At 47.0% G+C, this 19,064-nt stretch overlaps 1 protein-coding gene across 2 annotated transcripts; it reads left to right on the plus strand.

The window, feature by feature from the left end:
- Positions 1-1,098: 1,098 nt before the first annotated feature.
- On the plus strand, positions 1,099-18,335 carry jcada (junctional cadherin 5 associated a). Of its 2 annotated transcripts, none has more exons than XM_041066082.1 (5): positions 1,099-1,202; positions 10,032-10,557; positions 12,610-13,551; positions 13,867-17,459; positions 17,771-18,335. In XM_041066082.1, the coding sequence occupies exons 2-5, from the start codon at positions 10,187-10,189 to the stop codon at positions 17,803-17,805; spliced, it is 4,941 nt and encodes a 1,646-aa protein (XP_040922016.1). In that variant the 5' UTR covers positions 1,099-1,202; positions 10,032-10,186; the 3' UTR covers positions 17,806-18,335. The 2 variants fall into 2 exon arrangements, with proteins under 2 accessions (XP_040922016.1, XP_040922015.1); XM_041066081.1 differs by lacking the exon at positions 1,099-1,202 and adding an exon at positions 1,409-1,537.
- Positions 18,336-19,064: the final 729 nt, after the last annotated feature.

A 19,064-nucleotide genomic window follows, 5' to 3' on the forward strand; every position in this document is an offset into this window, starting at 1 on the left:
AGGACATGCTAAGTCAACAACTGGAACAATGGCTAACCTCACAGGAAAAGAGATAATCATCGAGTAGGTAATTCGAAATTAAGCTGACTTTATGTAAACATGATCATTATTGTTGGGAGGCTATTACCCAGGGAACACATTAACAGCTGTGATCAAGCTAAGTGGACAGCCAAAGCAGCCATTTCAAATAAATTAGAGGATGTATTTCAATGGTCAGATACAAGGCAGTCCACTGAAATTATTTCCACTGTGGGAGTACACAACCCAGGCCTGACAGAAGCTGAGCAGCCTCCCTTCGTTTCAGGGGAATTCAGTTATACGCAACATCTGTGTCAATATTATGGAGGTTTTAAGGTCCTCTGTTCTTTTTTAAGAGGTGGGAGAGGGGGGCAACTTTCAGCTCTGAAGGCTTGGAGCCAGACAGACGTGAAGCAGGTTTTGGCAAAAGCAGCTCTAAATATCTTTTAGTACTAAGAAGGTTATGCATGTAGAATTGAAGTTATTCTCATTCTAGGAATAAAGTTATTTTCATTGTTGATTAATTGTGAGCCCAAGGGGACAACATCAGATGTTGACTTGTGCAACCAAAAGTCCAAGGACAAGGACAGAGACTTACAAGACAAAGAAAAGCAACAAATTCTCAGTTGTGAGAGTTTGAAAGCAGAGAACTTTAGACATGTTTTGCTTTAAAACTAACTTAAATGAGAACCAATTATCAGAATAGTTGACGATTTTCTGCCAATTGCATATGTTAACAGAAAGAAAGAAAGTCTGGGCCATTAAGATGAATACACTATCACATATTTTCTTAAAGGCATGTCCATACTGCACAATACATTAACATAAATAGTCTACAGGATGTTTACACACATCTTTAATTGCAAATAATCCACCGTTATAGCCTGACATTAGTTACACTCATGTAAATGTATCATATGTCAGAGTAATTGCACTATTCAAATTATATAAGAATTAATTTTCTGCAGTGTGCCTAATTGTAGACACAGATAGATGAGTGTGAAGTGACCTTATCGCTGAGCAGCATCCAGCTGCCTCCTCGCTGGAGAGGAGGGATGGTTCCTCAGAGCTGTGCTGTGGTATAGAGGGGCTGTTCCCTCAGCAGATCCCAGCTCAGTCCGTGCAGAGCAGCGGCCGGGATGACCGCTGGGGACTAGGCGGCAACGCAGCGACGCATTTCACAGGTAAAAGTGTGCCCGGGTCGGGCGATACGCTGCGTCTAAGTCAGGCATTTGTTGGGCTTCTGTTTTTCCTTTTTTTTTTTTTTTTTGGAAAATTTGACGACACATGCGGACGACTGAGGAGCCGAGCTGCCGCTTCTGCCGCTGCTGCTGTGAGGAGTAGACAGAGGTTGAGAGTCGCATCTGCTCTGCGTTCAAAATTTCCAGCGCTCCCTCAACTTGCAGCCAAGCCAAGCCAGCTACCTCGGCGCTCTCCTGTCCGGCTGTCCCTGCCTCCTTTGCCGGGATTACGGGATTTAAGACAGCGCTGTGGCACTTTCAGGACGCGACATCAGAAGGTGAAGGAGCGGGAGGATGGCGGTCTGTATTTTCTAACTTGAAGCGTGTGCGGCGGCGACTGCCACTGTTTGCGGACGCGCTCCTATCAGCTGAAGGTTAAAGATTGCTGATGGAGCTAGCCAGGCTAGCGTTAGCCGCGCCGTGCCGTTCTCTCCGCCGTGGAAGAGAGGCCAAACTCCGTCCAAATTACGCAGTTTTACACGTCCTGTCTGACGAGCAGGGATTGTTTTTATCGAGAAGATCACTAATTGAGGACTTAAGCGAAATGATGCGGCCAGGGCTGGTCTTCGGTAGGCATTCTGCGTTACTCCAAACATATATTACTTATATACAGTTTTAACTTGTAGAATTTCTTTGCCTTAAATTTCCTCAGTGGTATGCCATCCAGAGTGTGCTGTGATTGGCGACAGTCAGCAGTCGGAGTTATAAAACAGTGCTATCATTGGAATGCAGTCTTTATAGTTGGTCATCCAAATGCCGAATTTAACCAAGGACCCGTACTGATCGGTAGCAGGTATTGAGTGTTGTTAAAACATGTATGCCTCTAGTCCTTACTGTGGCGAAACCTTAAACGGGCAGATGTTTTAATGGAATTTGGCGTGGTTTCTCCCTGCATCTGTGAACTGCGCGCATCGGGGCTAGGCTAAGTATGCTACGACAGCAACCTGCAACAGAACCAGCGGGGCTAGCATCATGCCAAGCCTGTCAGTCATTTCATAACGACATGATGACAACACTCGGGTCCAGTAACGCGGAGCTCTCGGTTCTGGTCTGGTGCACGCCAAATGGCGATGGGCATGAGCTGCAAACAGCCTGTGGCAAATGGTCCGCCAAGTTTAGGTGTCTTTGATGTTTGCATGCTGTCACTTTGTCACACCTGCAGCATGTTTGCATGATGATGGCTGCTGCTTGACCTCTCTTCTCTTCCCCCCCTCATGCAGCCTCCTGCACACACAAGCCTTGTTTCCTAACCTTGCATGGATGCAGTGTCAAAGCAGCAGCTATCCCACTGCCAGTTTGCTTAAACTGGTAAATAATGTTATGTGCTTAAATTTATGTGTGAGAATTGAACGTTGAACTTGAAAGGTTTCTACGGTGTAGTTATATTTAATAGCCCACAACTCCCAATGGATTCAGCACTTGCCTCTGCTCTTTATTCATACCTCAAATTATGTCACAGTGATTGCAGCAGCTTAATGGCTTTAATTTTAGAAGGTCTTGCACATAAATTGCTGCTGTCACTTAGGGACCTCTAGAGGACGGATCGTCAAAGCCAAGATTTCACCTGATCTGTTCAAGTTCATGATAATGTTATTACTTAGTTATCACAACGCTGCTGCACCGAACAAACCTCAGCTGAAGCACCATTATCCTAAGTGTAGGTGTTTGTGTGGTAATCCCATTTTATCCCACCAGATCTGATCAAGCCACTGTTATTAGAGCTGGTCTGTCACATCTGCCCTCAGGTCTGATTATTTTAGGTAGTGTTGTTTAGAGTATTTATGGATGTACTGTTAATATTGCCCAGGAGTGAGCCGTTCCCTCTTGCCAAGACCTTTCATAGCTCAGTGAGCTTACATCGAAAGCTGTTAGTAAATGTCAGCAAAGAGACATTTTCGAGATGGAGCGTGCAGGATTTGTAGATACCAGAAGCCGATGAGTTAAAAAGCCCAAAATACTGCAAATCATGGCCCAGACCAGCACCAGCTAATGTGCAATTTCACAGAGAAGGGTAAGAAAGAATCCTAAAGTGTGTGTGGGCGCATATGTGTTATGTGGTGGGTCTTTTCACACATCCTTGAGACTGGGATGGTGTGTGAAGACAAGGCCCTTCTAGATGCCCTGAGGGGGGTGGGGGTGGGGGGTTGAAGTATGGTGGGACGGGGAGCGTATTAAAAAGGGAAGCAGCTCATTAATTCCTTCCAGCAGCGGAGGAAAGGGTTGGTCAGCGAAACTGGAGGGGCCCTCCACGGCTATGAAATGAGTCATTCCAGTTCAACTTCCAGGAGTGGTCCAAAACAGCGTGCGATAAGTGAGGGCTGGGATAACTTCCTGGTCCTGCAGGCAGCCTGGTTATCCTAGAACTAGACTTTCCCTTTCCAGTAATCGCACACACAGTGTGTGTGTGTGTGTGTGTGTGTGTGTGTGTGTGTGTGTGTGTGTGTGTGTGTGTGTGTGTGCGTGCGTGCGTGTGTGCACTGGCTGTTTTAACATCTTTGATGGCAGACAGCTCTCTCTTCCCTCTGTCAGTCTTAAGCTTTATTTCTAGGCCAGGCACATCAAGAAAATGAATTTTTACCGCCATTGGGTAGCTGCAGACGAAGCCTCTGAAAGTCATCTGATGTTTGCCCGGCTACAGGGATCCCCTCGGAGGTCCTGTCTGATGTCACATGTGATGTCAGAGCAGAGGTGACGCAGGCAGGAGGAAGGAGGCTGGTGGATGAAGCCAGCCAGAAACGTGTGAAAGCTACTGACATCTGCCAGTGTGTCTCTCAGAGCGAGGATGCAGGAAATGAGATGGAGTGCACAGTCGGTGTGTGCATGGTCGTGTCCCCGGCCGAACGCTCGCCGGTGGATGTCCGTACGGGATTTCTGTTTGTCAGTTTTATGCCCATGCAGTGATTAAGCCCTTGAGATAACCCTGACTGTTCGTTTTCTTGTGTTTACGTAGCCGTTTTCCACATACAGCCGTCATGACAGCTCTTTAGTGACATTGTGTGGAAGAGCCTTTTCATCCCACCTGTGATCTGCATCACAGTCACCTGTCGACATAATTCAGCAGCTGCCTCGTCCTATCAGCTGTCGTTAAACATCCTACTCTAAATGTGCCTGAGTTCTCACGATGCAGCGTCGCCTTTTGAATTTTGCTGTGGTTGAAACATGTTCGTGTTGGATTGTTTATCACCTTTCCTTCTGTAACACTGAGCGGGAGGCACGCAGAGTCCACATCTGATGATCAGAAAGCCAGAGCGTGCTAACCCTTTGATCACTGTGTTCCTGGCTGATAAACCATGCCACTGTCATCTCTAGCAAGCCCCAGACCTTGACAGACACTAATTACCATGAAGCCAGTTTGGCAGGCTCAGAAACAGCATGGATGGGAGTAGTTCAGCGCAGGTGAAGCCTACTGTGGAGCAGAACAGTGCCTCGTTGGATTAGCGTGCCTAATAACCTCTCCTTTATGCCCCCCCCCTCCCCTCCCCTGTTCATTTGAAATGATCATTTTCAAATGCTGGCATGAGCGGTGGTGTTTTGGAGCAGGCGCTCAGCCCCTCAGTATCTCCCGGCAGATAATGTGAGAGTGCCGGATGCATTCAGTTGAAGAAAATCTCATGACGTCAAATTCCTGCATTTCAGCTAAATTGAGCTAAGCCCGCCATACAATGGAAAATGAGTCCATTGATGTAATTACCTTCACGTCGGCAGTGTCTTAGTGGTTGCTCTACGGCTCTGCCTTATGCATTAATGAGGTATTAGCAGTACAGTTCTTGTGCGTAAGCCAGTTATTGAAAAATTTCTTTGGATTGAAGCACTGACGCTGCGTTAAACTTGAAGGACAAATATTTGGCTGGTCTACTTTTTGACAGTCTGAAATGAATCAGAACCGCGGCACAGTGTTGCAGACTGCGATGTGTTGGAATATGGTGGAAAAAAAAAACAAAAAAACACCGCCCTCCCCTCCCCTCCCCTCCCCTCCCCTCCCCTCTTCTCCCCCCTCCATCCCATCCTGCCTTTGATTTCTCTGCCAGTGGAGTCTGACTGTAATAAGTTTTGGACTGAAGCGGTGCAGCGGGAATATCTTAGCAGCCCACATGCTATTGTCTGCGAGCTGCCATTCACAAAAGCAAAACAACTGTTGCCATGGGATGTGCTCAACAAAATAATGTAAGTGGGTGTTTTTTTGGCTAAACCTTTCCACATGAGCTAATTGACTCACAATGCTTGGGTCCTGCCTGTTGCTGCTCTCTCTCACAGGAGGGCGTGGATGCTCCAGAAAGCACATGGGTTGCAACGTGGTGATGAGCTCCTTTTGAAAGCTTTTTGTTGTTACTCCTCGTTTAAACAGATGTTCGCATGTTCGTTTACAACCTTTGTTTTCCATTGTTGCAGTAGGTTATAATTGCCCTCAACTAGTTGCACGGCTGCTGAGCCCAGTGGGATTTTTCTGATGGATGGCCGGTGTCCAGAGGGCAGATAACTCCCCAGATAATATGCCCACACTTTATGTTGCTGAGCTACAGTCTACCTGATGTGGAGAACACTGTGCTTCCCAGAGGTCAGCGTGGGTAAAATATGGCCTGAGGCTGTTTTGGCTGTTTATTCCTCCGGCCTCAGCCAAAAGCGGGCCACCCAACTTCTTTCCCCAGGACAAACAGGAGCTCTCACAGAGCCTGACTGGAAGCATTTGCGACACCGTCGGCTCTCCTCCGTCCTCGTGACGACGCACTTCCTCAGGAAGAGAGAGAGACGGCCCCTCCGCTGGACACAGTGATGTCACATAGATAAACAATCGACGCACGGTTGCTGTTTGCTGAATGTGATGGGCTGTCATCCCCGAGAAACCTGTGTGCGTGCACAGTCCTAACAGATGCAGGCCAGAGACTAGCCAAGTACACACCCACTCGGGTCAGTTGTTATAGATCCAAGGAGACTGGGAACAATGTGGTGGAGAGGTGCGGCTCTTGTGGAATATTTTAGGAAGCAGGCTTATCGTCTTTTTGGTTCCAGGCTGTGGTGTTTGAGAGTTCTTTTGTTGTGGTTCCTTCAGACTGGAGCCTGGTAATTCTAGATTTGTTTTTCTCTGTAGTTCTTCACATTTAGGTGGGATGTGCTATTTTAACTCAACATTAATCATTGTTACTCGGTTTGTTTGGACCACAGTGCAGAAACTCTCCTGTTTTTCTGCTTTATGCTTGTCATAGTTCACTTTCATAGACAATCAGGACTCTTCATCATCTATAAAGTTTATTTATTTAGTCTGATTTATTCAGCGAACCTTTACCATGTTAGGCTTGTAACCCAGACAATCTAGACTTTTTACTAACATATTCTAACGCTGCAGTTCTGCCCTCCCCGAGGCCCGATCTAGGTCTCTGTCCTGCATTGTCTGCCACCCATGCTGTCCCTCTGCTTTCCTTCCTCCCCACCTCCCCACCGTGCCCTCATCTCAGTTGGGCCATGAATAAGGAGCTGACACCAAACTGTCAACCTGCAAGCCGTCATGCCCCTGCAGCCTGCCGCTGGTGTAGTCACCAGGAAGGGCACGGGCCCCCCTCACACAGCTAAAAATGCTTGTATCTGGTTTTAATAAACAAGCCGCGGCCTTGACAAAAGTTCGCTTGACCTCCAAAGCGGCGGTCTTACATCTTTCGCCGCGTAGTAAATGCGAACGATGATGTTACAGTAGTAGTTTACAGTGGCTGATCAGAGAAACGTGGGAGCTGGTGTGGGGGTCGTCTGTAGGGAAATGCCAGCCCTCATGTGGTTCTCTTTATTTTTAGCCTACTTTGCAGCACATGTTATCCATAAACTGTATCATTAATTTCTTTTTGAGCGAGCCGTGTCATTAAAACTCTGCACTCTTTTTTTTTTTCTTTTTTTGCCCCCCTTGCCAAATTCAAGCGCCTTTAATGCCAGTCTTTTTCACACAAGAAGGCATTGTAGTGAAACACAATGTTGTTGTGTTTTGGGGGATGAAAGCTGACCATTGTTGAATACCGTTGCTTGAATCTGAGGTTTTTATTTGAAATAAAATGGGTAATTCCATTGCGTAACAGCATTAGCAGTATTTAAACGGAGCTTGTCATGGGAAGGTGGGGGGGGGGGGTAGCGAGGGTGGGGGTAGGGTTTGTGGGGGGGGGGGGGGGGGTGGGGGGGGGGGGTGCTGAGTGAGGGCAGGTCATTTTACAGGAGGAAATCCTGACTATTAATGATGATGGAGATAATCCTCATTTAGTGATGACACCGAGAGCAATTGCCTCAGATTAAAGGTTTAGTTAGATTAGATGGCATATGGATGCTCTGTTAAGACAGGTTAACATGCAGGTATCATAACAAATGTATCATTATCATATTAATAATCACAGCCCTTTACCTAAGGCTCAATTAATTAAGCCTTTGCCTGGTTGGAGGGATATGCTTCATCGACAGGAAGGAGGAAAGGGTGTGATACCAATCTGACTGTGATCTCAAAGCCTGATACGAGCTCCTCTAACGGGATACCTGCTGGTGCTTCTTAACTTCAAGTGTAGAAGTTCCCACTTCCGTGAAAAATTCATGTTCATCATGAATAGTCTGAAGTGACGAATGGCCACAGACATCACGATCTCAGATTTCATTCAGGAGCCACAGTATGACACTGTGTGAGGAAGTGAACACAGTCACTGGCCTGTTGCCTGACACAAGCTCAGCTAAAGTTCATGAAATAACAGTCAATGAAAAATCGTGTCCCCACCCCATACTTTTTTTTTTTTTGGCCTTGAAATTGTTCACAGGAACTTCCCAACCAAACTCCGAACTAGCTTCTCTTTGAGGAGATTACTCAAAACACTGATGGAAAGAGTTAAACTCAACAAAAATATGAACTGGGCAAGCACCAAGAGTCAATCCTCCAAAACTAACAGGTTTAAGGTTTTAAATGAAAAAGATAATCGTATTAGAGAGCCAGACATACAAAGAGAGCGGCATTTCACGGTCTTGGATCCTGTTAATCACCTAGTAGGCTATCCTAGGGCTCAGGTACAAGGAGGAGAGAAGCAAAGCAGGGAGGGAGGGAGGGAACAGGAGGGAAGAGACAGGGGTTGTGATGCTGCCCTCTGAGCCAGGACTCCTTTCATAGATGGATGTTTTCATCTCTATGGGACTATTATGGCTAAACAAATGCTAAGAAGCAAAACAAATGCTAATCTGTTTGCAGCTGAATACATTTCGCCGACACTATCGCGGCCGTCTGTTTTCCAGAGCCGAAAACGAGCAATTTGGCTCTGCCGTTAAACAATCGCAGTGCGATTGGCTTTTAAACTGTCCGAGCAGCATACGAATCTGGCAACAAGTCTCATGCTGCTGGTCCTGAATGCCGTCTCTTATTAAGGACAGCCAGGTTTGTTGGCAGTCTGTTTCAGCGGACGGTATTGAATGAGTGGGTTGCAGCAGCATCTGTCCTGTTGACAAGGCAGCAAGCATGACTTCATCAAGAGCATTACATCACGAGCAGATGCACCCTGGGTGTCATCAGTTCAGTTCCTCATCAGTCCTCGGTTCTACTTATAATCATTTCGGGGGCAGAAAGCAAATGTCATAATGCCATTTAACCTTTACAGTCTCACACTCTTTGCAGATTATCAGGGTTTACACAGTGTTTTTGCAACGTCCCAGTTTTCTGTGTTGTTGTTTTTTTTTTTGTGGTGTCCCTCTACAACTGCTCCATCTTCACGTTGGTTTAAACTCTTCAAAATAATGTAATTTACACAGACAGGGCTACAAATATCGGTTACTGATTAGTGTGCAGATTATTTTCTCGATTAATTGTTTAGGTTATACGCTGTCAGAAATGAGCAGTTTCCCAGAGTGTAAGGTGACTTCTTCACATCGCTTCTTTTGTCAAGCAAGAAATTCAGTTTACTATCATAGAAAACTTAAAACATCACCAAAAATCAGACTCAGAAAAGCAGGAACCTTTAATTCAGAAACTGTTTCAGGAAACACACCGTAGAAGAAGGCGTGGAGCATGTTAAATCATCATTCTGATGTTCTGTACTTTTTCAGATTGATCTTGAATTCTATGTTTTTTCAAGGGGTTTATAAATATACCCAACCTTAATCCAACCCAGAGATTTATTTAGGGCATACGGCTGAATAGAATGTCTTCATCCTTTTAGACTATAACCATGAAATAGTTCTGAGATGAAGAAGAGATGTTAAGAGGCAGAATGCAGAGGTGAGCAGAGAGGAATACAATCCCCCAGTTGCCTCACTGATGCAAAACATGTTGCGGTTGGCTGCTAACAGCTACCTTACAGCCACTGCATGGAGGTCTACAGGGAGCCCACTGTAAATAGTGGCATTTTGTGCTTTCACTGCAGCACCAGCAGCCTTATGAAACTCTTGTCGCCGCCGATGATCACGTTACCGTGGTTTGTTTTTTTGGCAGCGTTTTTTTATGTCCCAGTCCGGCTCAGTTCTGGACGGGTTTTAGTGCTGGTGATCTCCGAGTGAGATGGAAAGAAGGTTGTTGCTAGGAGGACTGGAGAAGAGAGGAGGGAAAGGCTGCTGGGAAGGCGGGTGATCTTGATTGTGTCGTGGCGGCTCAGAATTTGGGTCCGGGGGTCTTTTTTTTTTTTTTTTTTGTTTCGTCCTCTCAGCCATCCGCATGGGTTGGGACCTTTGACAAAAACTGGACACGGGTAGCGGGGATAATGGTTTTACTGTCACCTTCTTTTCTCTGTGTCACATCTTGTCTCTTCATGTCATTCCCCCTCTTTCTTTTTTTCCCAGTGATGGCCTCAGTTGCGCAGCTGTGCCGGTAATCCTGCTGCTGCACGTAGGGAAGAAGCAGAGGCGCCTTGACAACCGACCTACCTTCCTCTCTCACAGAAAAAAAAAAGAAAGGGGAAAAAAATATAATCACACCAGCATAAACAAATGCGACCATGTACAGCGTGGAGGACCTCCTCATCTCTCATGGATACAAGCTGCCCAAGCATAACACCTCCTCCTCAACCCCTACCCCAACCCCTGTGTCCTCGTCCCGCCAGGCTCCCTCGTCCTCACCGCCGTCCTACAGCAAACACCATGAAATCCTGGAGAACAGGCCCGGCCCCAGGACTGTGAACGGCTTTGAAAGAGGGCCCGGGGCGCCCTATGGGAACGGTGGTGGAGCCAGGCAGCCCCAAGCGTACGTCAGCGGCTGTACCAACAACAATAACGAACCCAGGGACAGGAGCCAGCCCAGGCGGGAGGGTGAGAACCGGAGCCAGATTGACACCCACTCCCTGGGAGAGTCACTGACCTCAGACAGTGGGTAAGACATAGTCTGTGTTGTACCTTGAGACCAGTGATGTGCGCATGTCTGCCTGAACCTTGTGCCCTGTCCTGGTTATGGTTTGTTGCTTTGTTATGATGCTTTGATGGAGAAAATTAATAAAACTTGTCAAGGAGTTTTGGGGATTTCACATCATATGATAAATAGAAGTGCCTAACACTGTCTCTGTCCTTCCTGCCATCTCTCTCCGTCTTCTGTCTTTCGCTCTGTGTCACTTCCTTTCTCTCTTCCGTTTCCCAGTCAAGTCTTGTGCAGGGGAGGAGGCATAATGTGTGCCGGAGTCTTAATCTGCCACATGGGACCTTGAAATTATAATCAAAACAGCTTTTGGGCAAACCTGAAACCTGTGTGCCCCATTTGAGCATGCCCAGGCTCAGACACACAGGTTGCCAGGTTTGTCAGGATAGCCCCTTTCCCATTGTACCTCCAAACATAGCCAATATTCCATACTGGCTTCCACCATTTCACAGGCTTTACACCTACTTATATAATGCATACATCATCAATAATACAAGATTCATGTAGGGCTTATTTAAATATGTATATGGAGGATAGGCTATATTTAGCTTAGTCTGGAGTTATGCAATTGAAACCTTGCCGGATAAGGACTGTTATGATACTGCATGATATTTCCAGAGATATCGCCTGGCTGCAGCCAAACTGTTTTTTCCTGAAAACAGGATTGTTTAGTTTGCCTATTTGCACCAATTCTGGGGGTTAGTGTGCTGTAACTGAGACAAAGTCAATACAGCTGTTCCCATGTCCACACAATTAGGCCAGCTTGTCAGATTTTTTTCCCCCTTTTTCCTTACATTTTGTTTGGCTGACTTTTTTCCCCTAATCCGTTTTAGCCACCAGCCAGTGACAGAGCATCTGAAAATAGTCGAATGACCTTGAATAATGTCAGAGGCTGCGTTAGTGTTTTTTTTTTTTCACATTTTAGTTTCATTCTTTGAGAAGAGTAATCCTCATTTTCATGTCGCTGCTGTGCCAGTGCTATCAGAGCTTTCTATTGGGAATGTGGGAATTGCTAAGACATATGTTCTACAATTTCAGTCTGTTGTTTGTTCATCCTTCTTTTTTTCCCCTTATCCAAATCCGTTTTGCCTGGCAGCCGCAGTGTAGATAAGGAACAGGCCTAACTTGGCGCTCAGATTAGGCTGTGCTACTTAGACCCAATTAGACTAATGATGGTAACTCATCTTACAGAGAGATGCCCTCAGATTTAGCAAATTGGCGTGGCCAGCCCCCCCCCCCCCCCCCCAGCAAACATCTCTGGCCAGTGGTGATCGTGGATGGAAATGTCAAGGACGCTCAGCGGCCTCAGCCTCGAGGGTGTGCACACATGTGCTTGCGTCTTGTTTACGTTGTCAGTCAGTCAGTCAGTCACTCCACAAATATCCTGAAATGATCAGGCTGTACGCGGCGACCCATTGCGTGCTGTTGTAACCCATCAGCTCTGCCGTCAAACATCCTCACATAGATGCTGCAGCTTTCCTGTCACTGGTTTGGTGAGATGATGCGTACTTAAAGCTAAAGAACAGTTCAATAGAAAAGCTGTCAATGGTACGTCCTCTAAATTGTTGATCTGTCTTGGAGGACATCTGGGACTAAGCCACCGTCTGTCATTGTATAACGTGTTCATTATGCTCCATAGAAAATCACAATTACCAGACACTGCACTGCCACTCGTGGTCATCTGTCTCCATCTAGTGGGAGATGAATTCGGTTGTTTAATCTGTCCACGTTATAGAGAAACAGTAAACATGTTCCCTCTTTTCCTGCCAGCAGTACCTCTATGTTGGCATTTAATGGCCCTGAACAGCTGTATGTCAGTGTTTTGATTATTTGATTGCTTAAATAATTCAAAGTGCTCAGAGCTTTACTGAGATTTAGAGTGGGTAGGGAGCAACTGCTCCACTTCAGTTTAGGAAAGGTCTGAGCATTGGGGGCTTCAGACACGGTTCAACCATCTGACAAACAATTCATTGAAGCATATCAGTATTTTTACTTGTGTATGTTTCCTCTCAGGTTCTGTGATGGCACCAGAGGTCCACAGTCGCAGTCAAAGGATGTGTCCTACTGGAGGAGAAGAGGCCAGGACTTTACTGTGCTGCTGGATTATGCTGACTTCAGAGAGCCGCATGGAGGAGGACCGGGGGGTTACGGCAGGCCGGAGGGGCCTCAGCAAGCAAGAGGCCAGGAGATGTCTGCAGAGGAGCGTCAGAGGGCTGCTCAGGAGAGGCAGCGCTGGGCAGCCCAGACCCAGGCTCAGGCTCAAGCCCAGGCCCAGGCCCAGGCTCAAGCCCGCTCTAGAGAGAGGGAGGCTGCTCTCCATCAGTGGAAGATGGCAACTGAGAGGAAATGCCAGAGCTTGGGGACAGATGAGTGGCGTCCAGCTGTAAGCTTTGGCCGCCAGCTGTCACAAAGTGAGGGTGAGCGTTGGTCACAGGAGCAGCAGCGGCTCCATGCCAGGACACCAGAGGGCATGGTAGTCCACCCCAGGACCAAAGCCAAATCCCAGTCCCTGCCCAGGATGTTGCAACCTGAGAGCCTGCAGTATGTGGACATAGCCTCATCCGGTCAGGAACTGTACAGGCGGATCAATGGCCACCCACTGTCACACCACAACCTTTACAGGGCCCCCCGCTGGCCGGAGAATGGCAGGCCAGCTAGTGCCAACCAACTCTCAATGACACCAAAGCCCCGCTTCACACGACCCCCCAGACCTCCCTCCTATGAGATGCACCAGCAGATCAGGGGAAGCTGTGAGGTGTTGTCTGGGAGAGACTCAGCCATTCCCCAGGCCAGGGACAGAACCCCGATTCCCATATCAAAGACAGGTGACCCCCAACTGGACTATTTTGCACCAGACTCTGGACCTCCAGGATACATCCCTCCCCCGTCATATAAAAGAGCCCCTATAATGGCAGGGGGACGCCGGGGGTATGGTGAAATTGCTGTTGACTACAGGTAAATAAAGTTTTTTTTGTTCTTTATCTTAAACTGTTTATTCAAGACATTTCTCACAGTACACCACACTAATACTCTGTAGTGTAAACAAGAGACTAAAACAAATCATTATTTTAATGCAAGAAATTCATAGATGAGAGACCTGCAAGACATAAATGTATTTTTGTGCCCAAACAAAAATTCATAGAGCAATGTAATTAGGCTACTTAACATCACTTTAATTCTTTTTGAAGCTTTAACTCATTTTTATTCCCTTTTGTCTTGTTAAAGTCATTGTCGCTTAGATAAAGTACAACTGTGTTGTTTTATTTTTAGGTACAGAGGGGATGTGTACCAGCACATACAAGTGGCTGCAGATGGATCTCACTGGTTCGCCAGACATCCAGCAGGTTCCTGGCCTGATCCCCAGAGAGAGAGGAGCTTGTCCAGCCAGAAGCAGCTTTACCCTGTGTATACTACCCAGGAGCACCCTGGAGGGGGGGTCCAGTATATCCCCTTTGATGACCCACGTATCCGCCACATTTCCTCAGCCCTGGGTGGCAACTCCCTGACGGACGCGGACAAGATCCGCCACATTCGCAACGAGCTTCCCAGCGTCACCGTGTCGGAGCCTGCGTCCGACAACAGTGCCTTTTTGCCCCCACCACTGGGGCCTTTCATCGCTGCCAAACTGGCCGATGATGCTAACCAGACATCTTCTAGCGACTTTGACAATGACGATAACAGGTGGCACAGCGATTTGCACAAAGAGACTGTCGATAACTTCCCAGCAACTGACCAAAACTGCAACAACAGATATCCCAAAAACCAACGTCCTCCTCCATCTCCCTCTTCAGCCTTCCAGGCTCCATTAGCAAGAACTTCCTCTCGCCAGGGGTCCGGCTCAGACCAGGTCTTTGCAGAAACCATCACCCAAGTGAAGAAAATTGCCCCGGATTCAGGGCCAGAGAACAACAGGAACACCAAGAGAAGAGTGAGTGAGACCATCTTCTGCCTTGTGTCTGTACCCGTTCACACGCCGACCAACATTAATAAAGACTTGGCAGCAGATCAGAACAACAATGAGACAATACCAAGCCTGACTGTCACTAACATGGAAACCTTTGCTGTAGGCCTCAAAGAGAGTCCAAGTGTTCGGAGCAAGTCTGTGAATGAGATGCCTATCAAACCCCACTACTCTCACTTTCACACCAGCAGCACATCCTCAATGAGGAATTACAAGAGGGCTCCTTTAAGGAAGGAGATAATAGATGCCTGGGCCCTCCAAGCCAGCGAAGACAAGGAGTTGTGCTATGCTGGGTCCTGGCCTGGAAACCAGTACCGTAACCAGGAAACCCAGACTGGCTCACCTTTGACGGTGGTAAAAAGTCCAGAACCCCAGAGTCCTCCTGGGGGACAGGAGCCTGTTCAGTCTGCCTCAGACACAACTACAGACAGTGGTTTGGGGACAGACAATAGTTCCTCTTATGGTTACCCCATGGCAGGCCAGAAAAACCTTCATCCCTCCAGCAACAGCGCCTTCTCCCGTCTCAGCCTCAGCCCAACACAACCGCCGTCACTGCTACCCTCACCGCAAGACCCATCCTCCCCATTCAAGGCCCATGATCAGGGAGACCAGCTGCCTTCCTCTCCCAGGAGGAGCAGCTCTAGTCCCCCAGAGAGTGCAGAGCAAGTGGTCTTTGGACAGTTTCTCTTAAAGCCAGTGAACCGACGACCATGTGATGCCATAGGTGAACTGGAGAGCATTAATAAGGAGATGGAAGACACGATCAGCAAGAGACCCACTGTGGTTCAGTGCACTGAATATCTGGATGGGGTGAATAGGAGACTAGATCGATTTAAATCAGGAGCACATTTCACTGCTGGTCCAGAACCAGGCAGGGAAGCAATCAGTCTTCCACCAATGCACATAGAAAAACCCACCAATATAAAAGTCAGATCAAAGTCCTTGGCTTCTACTGCTGATCTAGACTCCATGGACATGAGAAGTGCTTTCTCCAGGCCAGAGGCCAACAGCATGCCACCCACAAATGAGCTGTCTGTTCTCCCCAACCCAGGCCTCAGAGACAATTGCCTCCTGTCCTCACTATCCCCACACAATGAGTCAAACCGGCTCTATAGACAGGACATCCCAGTCCCTCAAGAGTCCTTGCTGAAGGATGTGGGGCTAACTGTATACACAGAGACTCCTGGTGGTCCCGGGGAGCCAATGCAGCGCTCGCTCTCAGTCCCAACTCCACTCAATCATAAGGAGCTTATTCAGTCAGTGCAACTCTCGCGGGACAGCAGGACAACACTCGTTAAAAACAGCAGTTGTTTGGAGCACAATTCAAATAAAGAGCTTCAAGCTGAGGTGGATACTGAGAGAGTTCCACCATTCAGGGGCGAGGTGAATTTAAGCATCTGTAGAACCAGGAGTGAAAGCAGCAGATCACCTCAGAAAGACGGTTCACCACATATCACAAAGCTGACCCGGGAGGTTTCCTTTGTGTTTGAGGATGATGATGGCAACGAGAGATACGCCATCTCTGAGCCCCTGACCTATAAGAATGAGTCAACAATAGCAGATAAACATCTGGAGAGCTTACTGATACAGGAGAAGGCCAATTCTTTACCTGCAGAGGACCTCAGCAACCTGTATGAGGTCAAATGCGCAAAAGGTATTCCCGAAAACGAGTCCATCGAGCAGAGGGCAGCACGGATCCTGGGTATATCTGTTCCGGTGGAGGCCTTGGGTGTGGCTGACAAACAACCTGAGGACAACCAGGACGAAACAGACACCACTGTAGCTGAAAAACAACTAAGTCCAAGTGAAGAGACACCGCAGGTGATAGGAGAGTGTGAGCAAGTCAAAGAGGAGTCCCTGATTGTCCAGGGCGCAGAGACAGAGGAGGTGACGGAGACAGGATCAGGTGTGGACCAAGAAGAAGGTGACAGACAAAAGCACAGCAGCTACCACAGTGATAGTGAAGACAACCAGGATACTGACACAGCCGTAGTACTGGACTTACCTGAGTTCCCACCCAGTAAGCTTCCCTTGTCCCTGCCCGTCATTCCGGATGAGAAGCTTGCACTGAGCATGTGCAGTGGGGAGAAAAAGGGGCGAGGCGGGGCATGCAAATTAATCGAATCCCTGCAAGATAAGCTAAACTCCTCCACTTCTTCATCTGCTACATCTCTTTGCAGATTATCCACAGACAGAATGGCACGCCTGAAAGAGCTGGACTCAGTGTCTCGAATAAGACGCCTCAGTCTTAAAAGTTCTGAGTCTGGAGAAGAGGTTGGTTCTGAGGAGAGAAATGGAGACAGAGAGGAGAGTGAGGTTAAAGAAGAGGCAAAGGAGGAAGATGAGGAGAAGCAAGAAGAAAAGGATGACAAGAAACTGGAGGAAGAGGGAAGGGAGGAGGAGGAAAACCCAGATACACATGGGAATGCACATCAAACACATGACAAGTTGGGAGATCCTGAAGAAGACTGTAAACCTAAAGAAGAAGTGAATGATGGGATATGTCAGGAAGAGCAAAGCCAAGAGGAGGAGGCAGGAGAGATTAACGCTGAGATTGCACTGAAAGTAGACGATGAAGGTGGCGGAGAAGCAGGTGTTGAATTGAAAACAGGAGAAAGAGAAGGAGAGGTGGAGCTGAAAACTGTGGAGGATGACAAAGAAAAGCCTTCGGAGGAGCTGAGAGATGGACGGATTGCAGAGGAGGTCAACAGAGCTGAATCCACCCAAGACGCAGAGGGAGAAAAGCTGCCCAAACCAAAGCAGCGCACCAGGCTCCAGAAGCCTCCTCTGCTTCCTAAACCTCGCAGTGTTCCTAAGAGGGAGATAACGCTGCCACTCAGCTTCAGCTCCGGGATCTGTGGCCCCTCCAATATAGAGGATGAGGAGATGCTCTCGGTCTCAGGTGGGTACGAAGGAATTAAGAGATAAACCGACTGAAATGCTTATTTTGACCTTAGAGTGAAGCAGTACTGTAAAATGATATACAGGTATTAGACGCTGCACTAACGTGTCCTGACTCTAGCATCTCACTTCACACTCAGATGGACTGGAATAGCTTTTCCAATCTCACTTTTGGAAAGAAAACAAATAAGCATGTTTCCCAAAATGCTGGACTATCCCTTTAAAGTCCGCTTTAGTAAGAGCAAAGAACATCTCTCTGACTCGTTTTCGATTGTGTTGTCTCACCTTTTCTTTCCTCTCTTTTCTCATCAGACTCCTACGACCCCAGTCGGGTGGAGAGAGTGTAACCTCTGACACTGCCTTCACCACGGTGGAAATCTATCTTTTTCAAGTTAACAGCTTTTTCCAGCAACAAAGGCTTTCATCTCACCTCCTGGCTTAGTCAGCCGTGACCCCTCCAATATTGTTACACATTACTTCTCACAGAACTGACTGTCCTGGTGCTGCGAGAGCATTTTTACAGCCAAATAAAGGCACTGCTGGTGCCAATTCTCCAGGCCTTTTCAACCTTGTCATCCTCGTCTTTCCATTCCCTCCACCTCTCGAAAAAGTTTAACTGGACTTCCTGTTTTTGAAGTTACTTTGCTTTTGGAAAAATGCATGTCATTATTCCCAGGCTGCACTTGGGCTCCTTTGCGAGCTCAGGTTGTTGAAATATGAATGTAAAAGTGCTTCTGTTCAGCAAAAACAAAAGAAATGTTACAGAAAAAAAAAAAAAAACAAAACAAGAAGGCAACAGTATTGCATTACAATCAGTATTAACCTACACCAAATGTAAATAAGAAAGAGTTATAAGATTTTATTAAGAATATAAAAATTCAATTTAAGACATTTAATTGCTGAAGAAATGTATATTTTCTTATCTATGTTAAGAAAAGACTAGATTTTTGGAAGTGTAGTCTTTGGGTGTGTCACTAATAATGAAACCCCCTGCTCTTTATTCTTATACTTGTGTGATAGAGAATGTACTCAGAGAGCCGGGATTGCAATGAGAAACACTGTGGTCCTTGAATAGTTTCACTCAAGAGCAATATAGTCGTCGTACACGGGCGTTTGTGACATGATTTGAGTAGTAAGTCTTCATTTCAAGGAGCTGATCTCATTTAAACGTTTGCTTTGAAGCTCTACCTTTTGGTACAAGTGTTAGATTTGCGCTGCTGAGATTATTGGCTTTATGTTACCAGCGAGCACCTGATAATCTCTTCAAACACTCAGAGATTACACTCGGAGGGATTCACGCTCGCTCCTTCCCTGGTCTCCGGTTGCCACCGGTCTCAGCATCAGCAATCGCAACGTGTATCAGAAACGTCTGGGTTAAGTGTCATTTTCGTTAATCCTCATACTGTTGAAGAAGAAAATCTATATTTTGTGGCATTAACAGGAGTCTGTATTTAACCGTGGAGTTTTCCTCGTTCATATCTTAGTTTCTGTGTGATTTCAGAAGTGCTTTTTGCAGGAAGTGGTAGATGTAGCTATATCGATCGCAGTGTGCCTTGTACACACTGTTTCTGTGTCATTTGTGTGTAACACTTTCAGTATTGTCGGT

The sequence above is a fragment of the Toxotes jaculatrix genome, chromosome 20 (assembly GCF_017976425.1).
Source record: "Toxotes jaculatrix isolate fToxJac2 chromosome 20, fToxJac2.pri, whole genome shotgun sequence".
Lineage (NCBI taxonomy): Eukaryota > Metazoa > Chordata > Actinopteri > Toxotidae > Toxotes > Toxotes jaculatrix.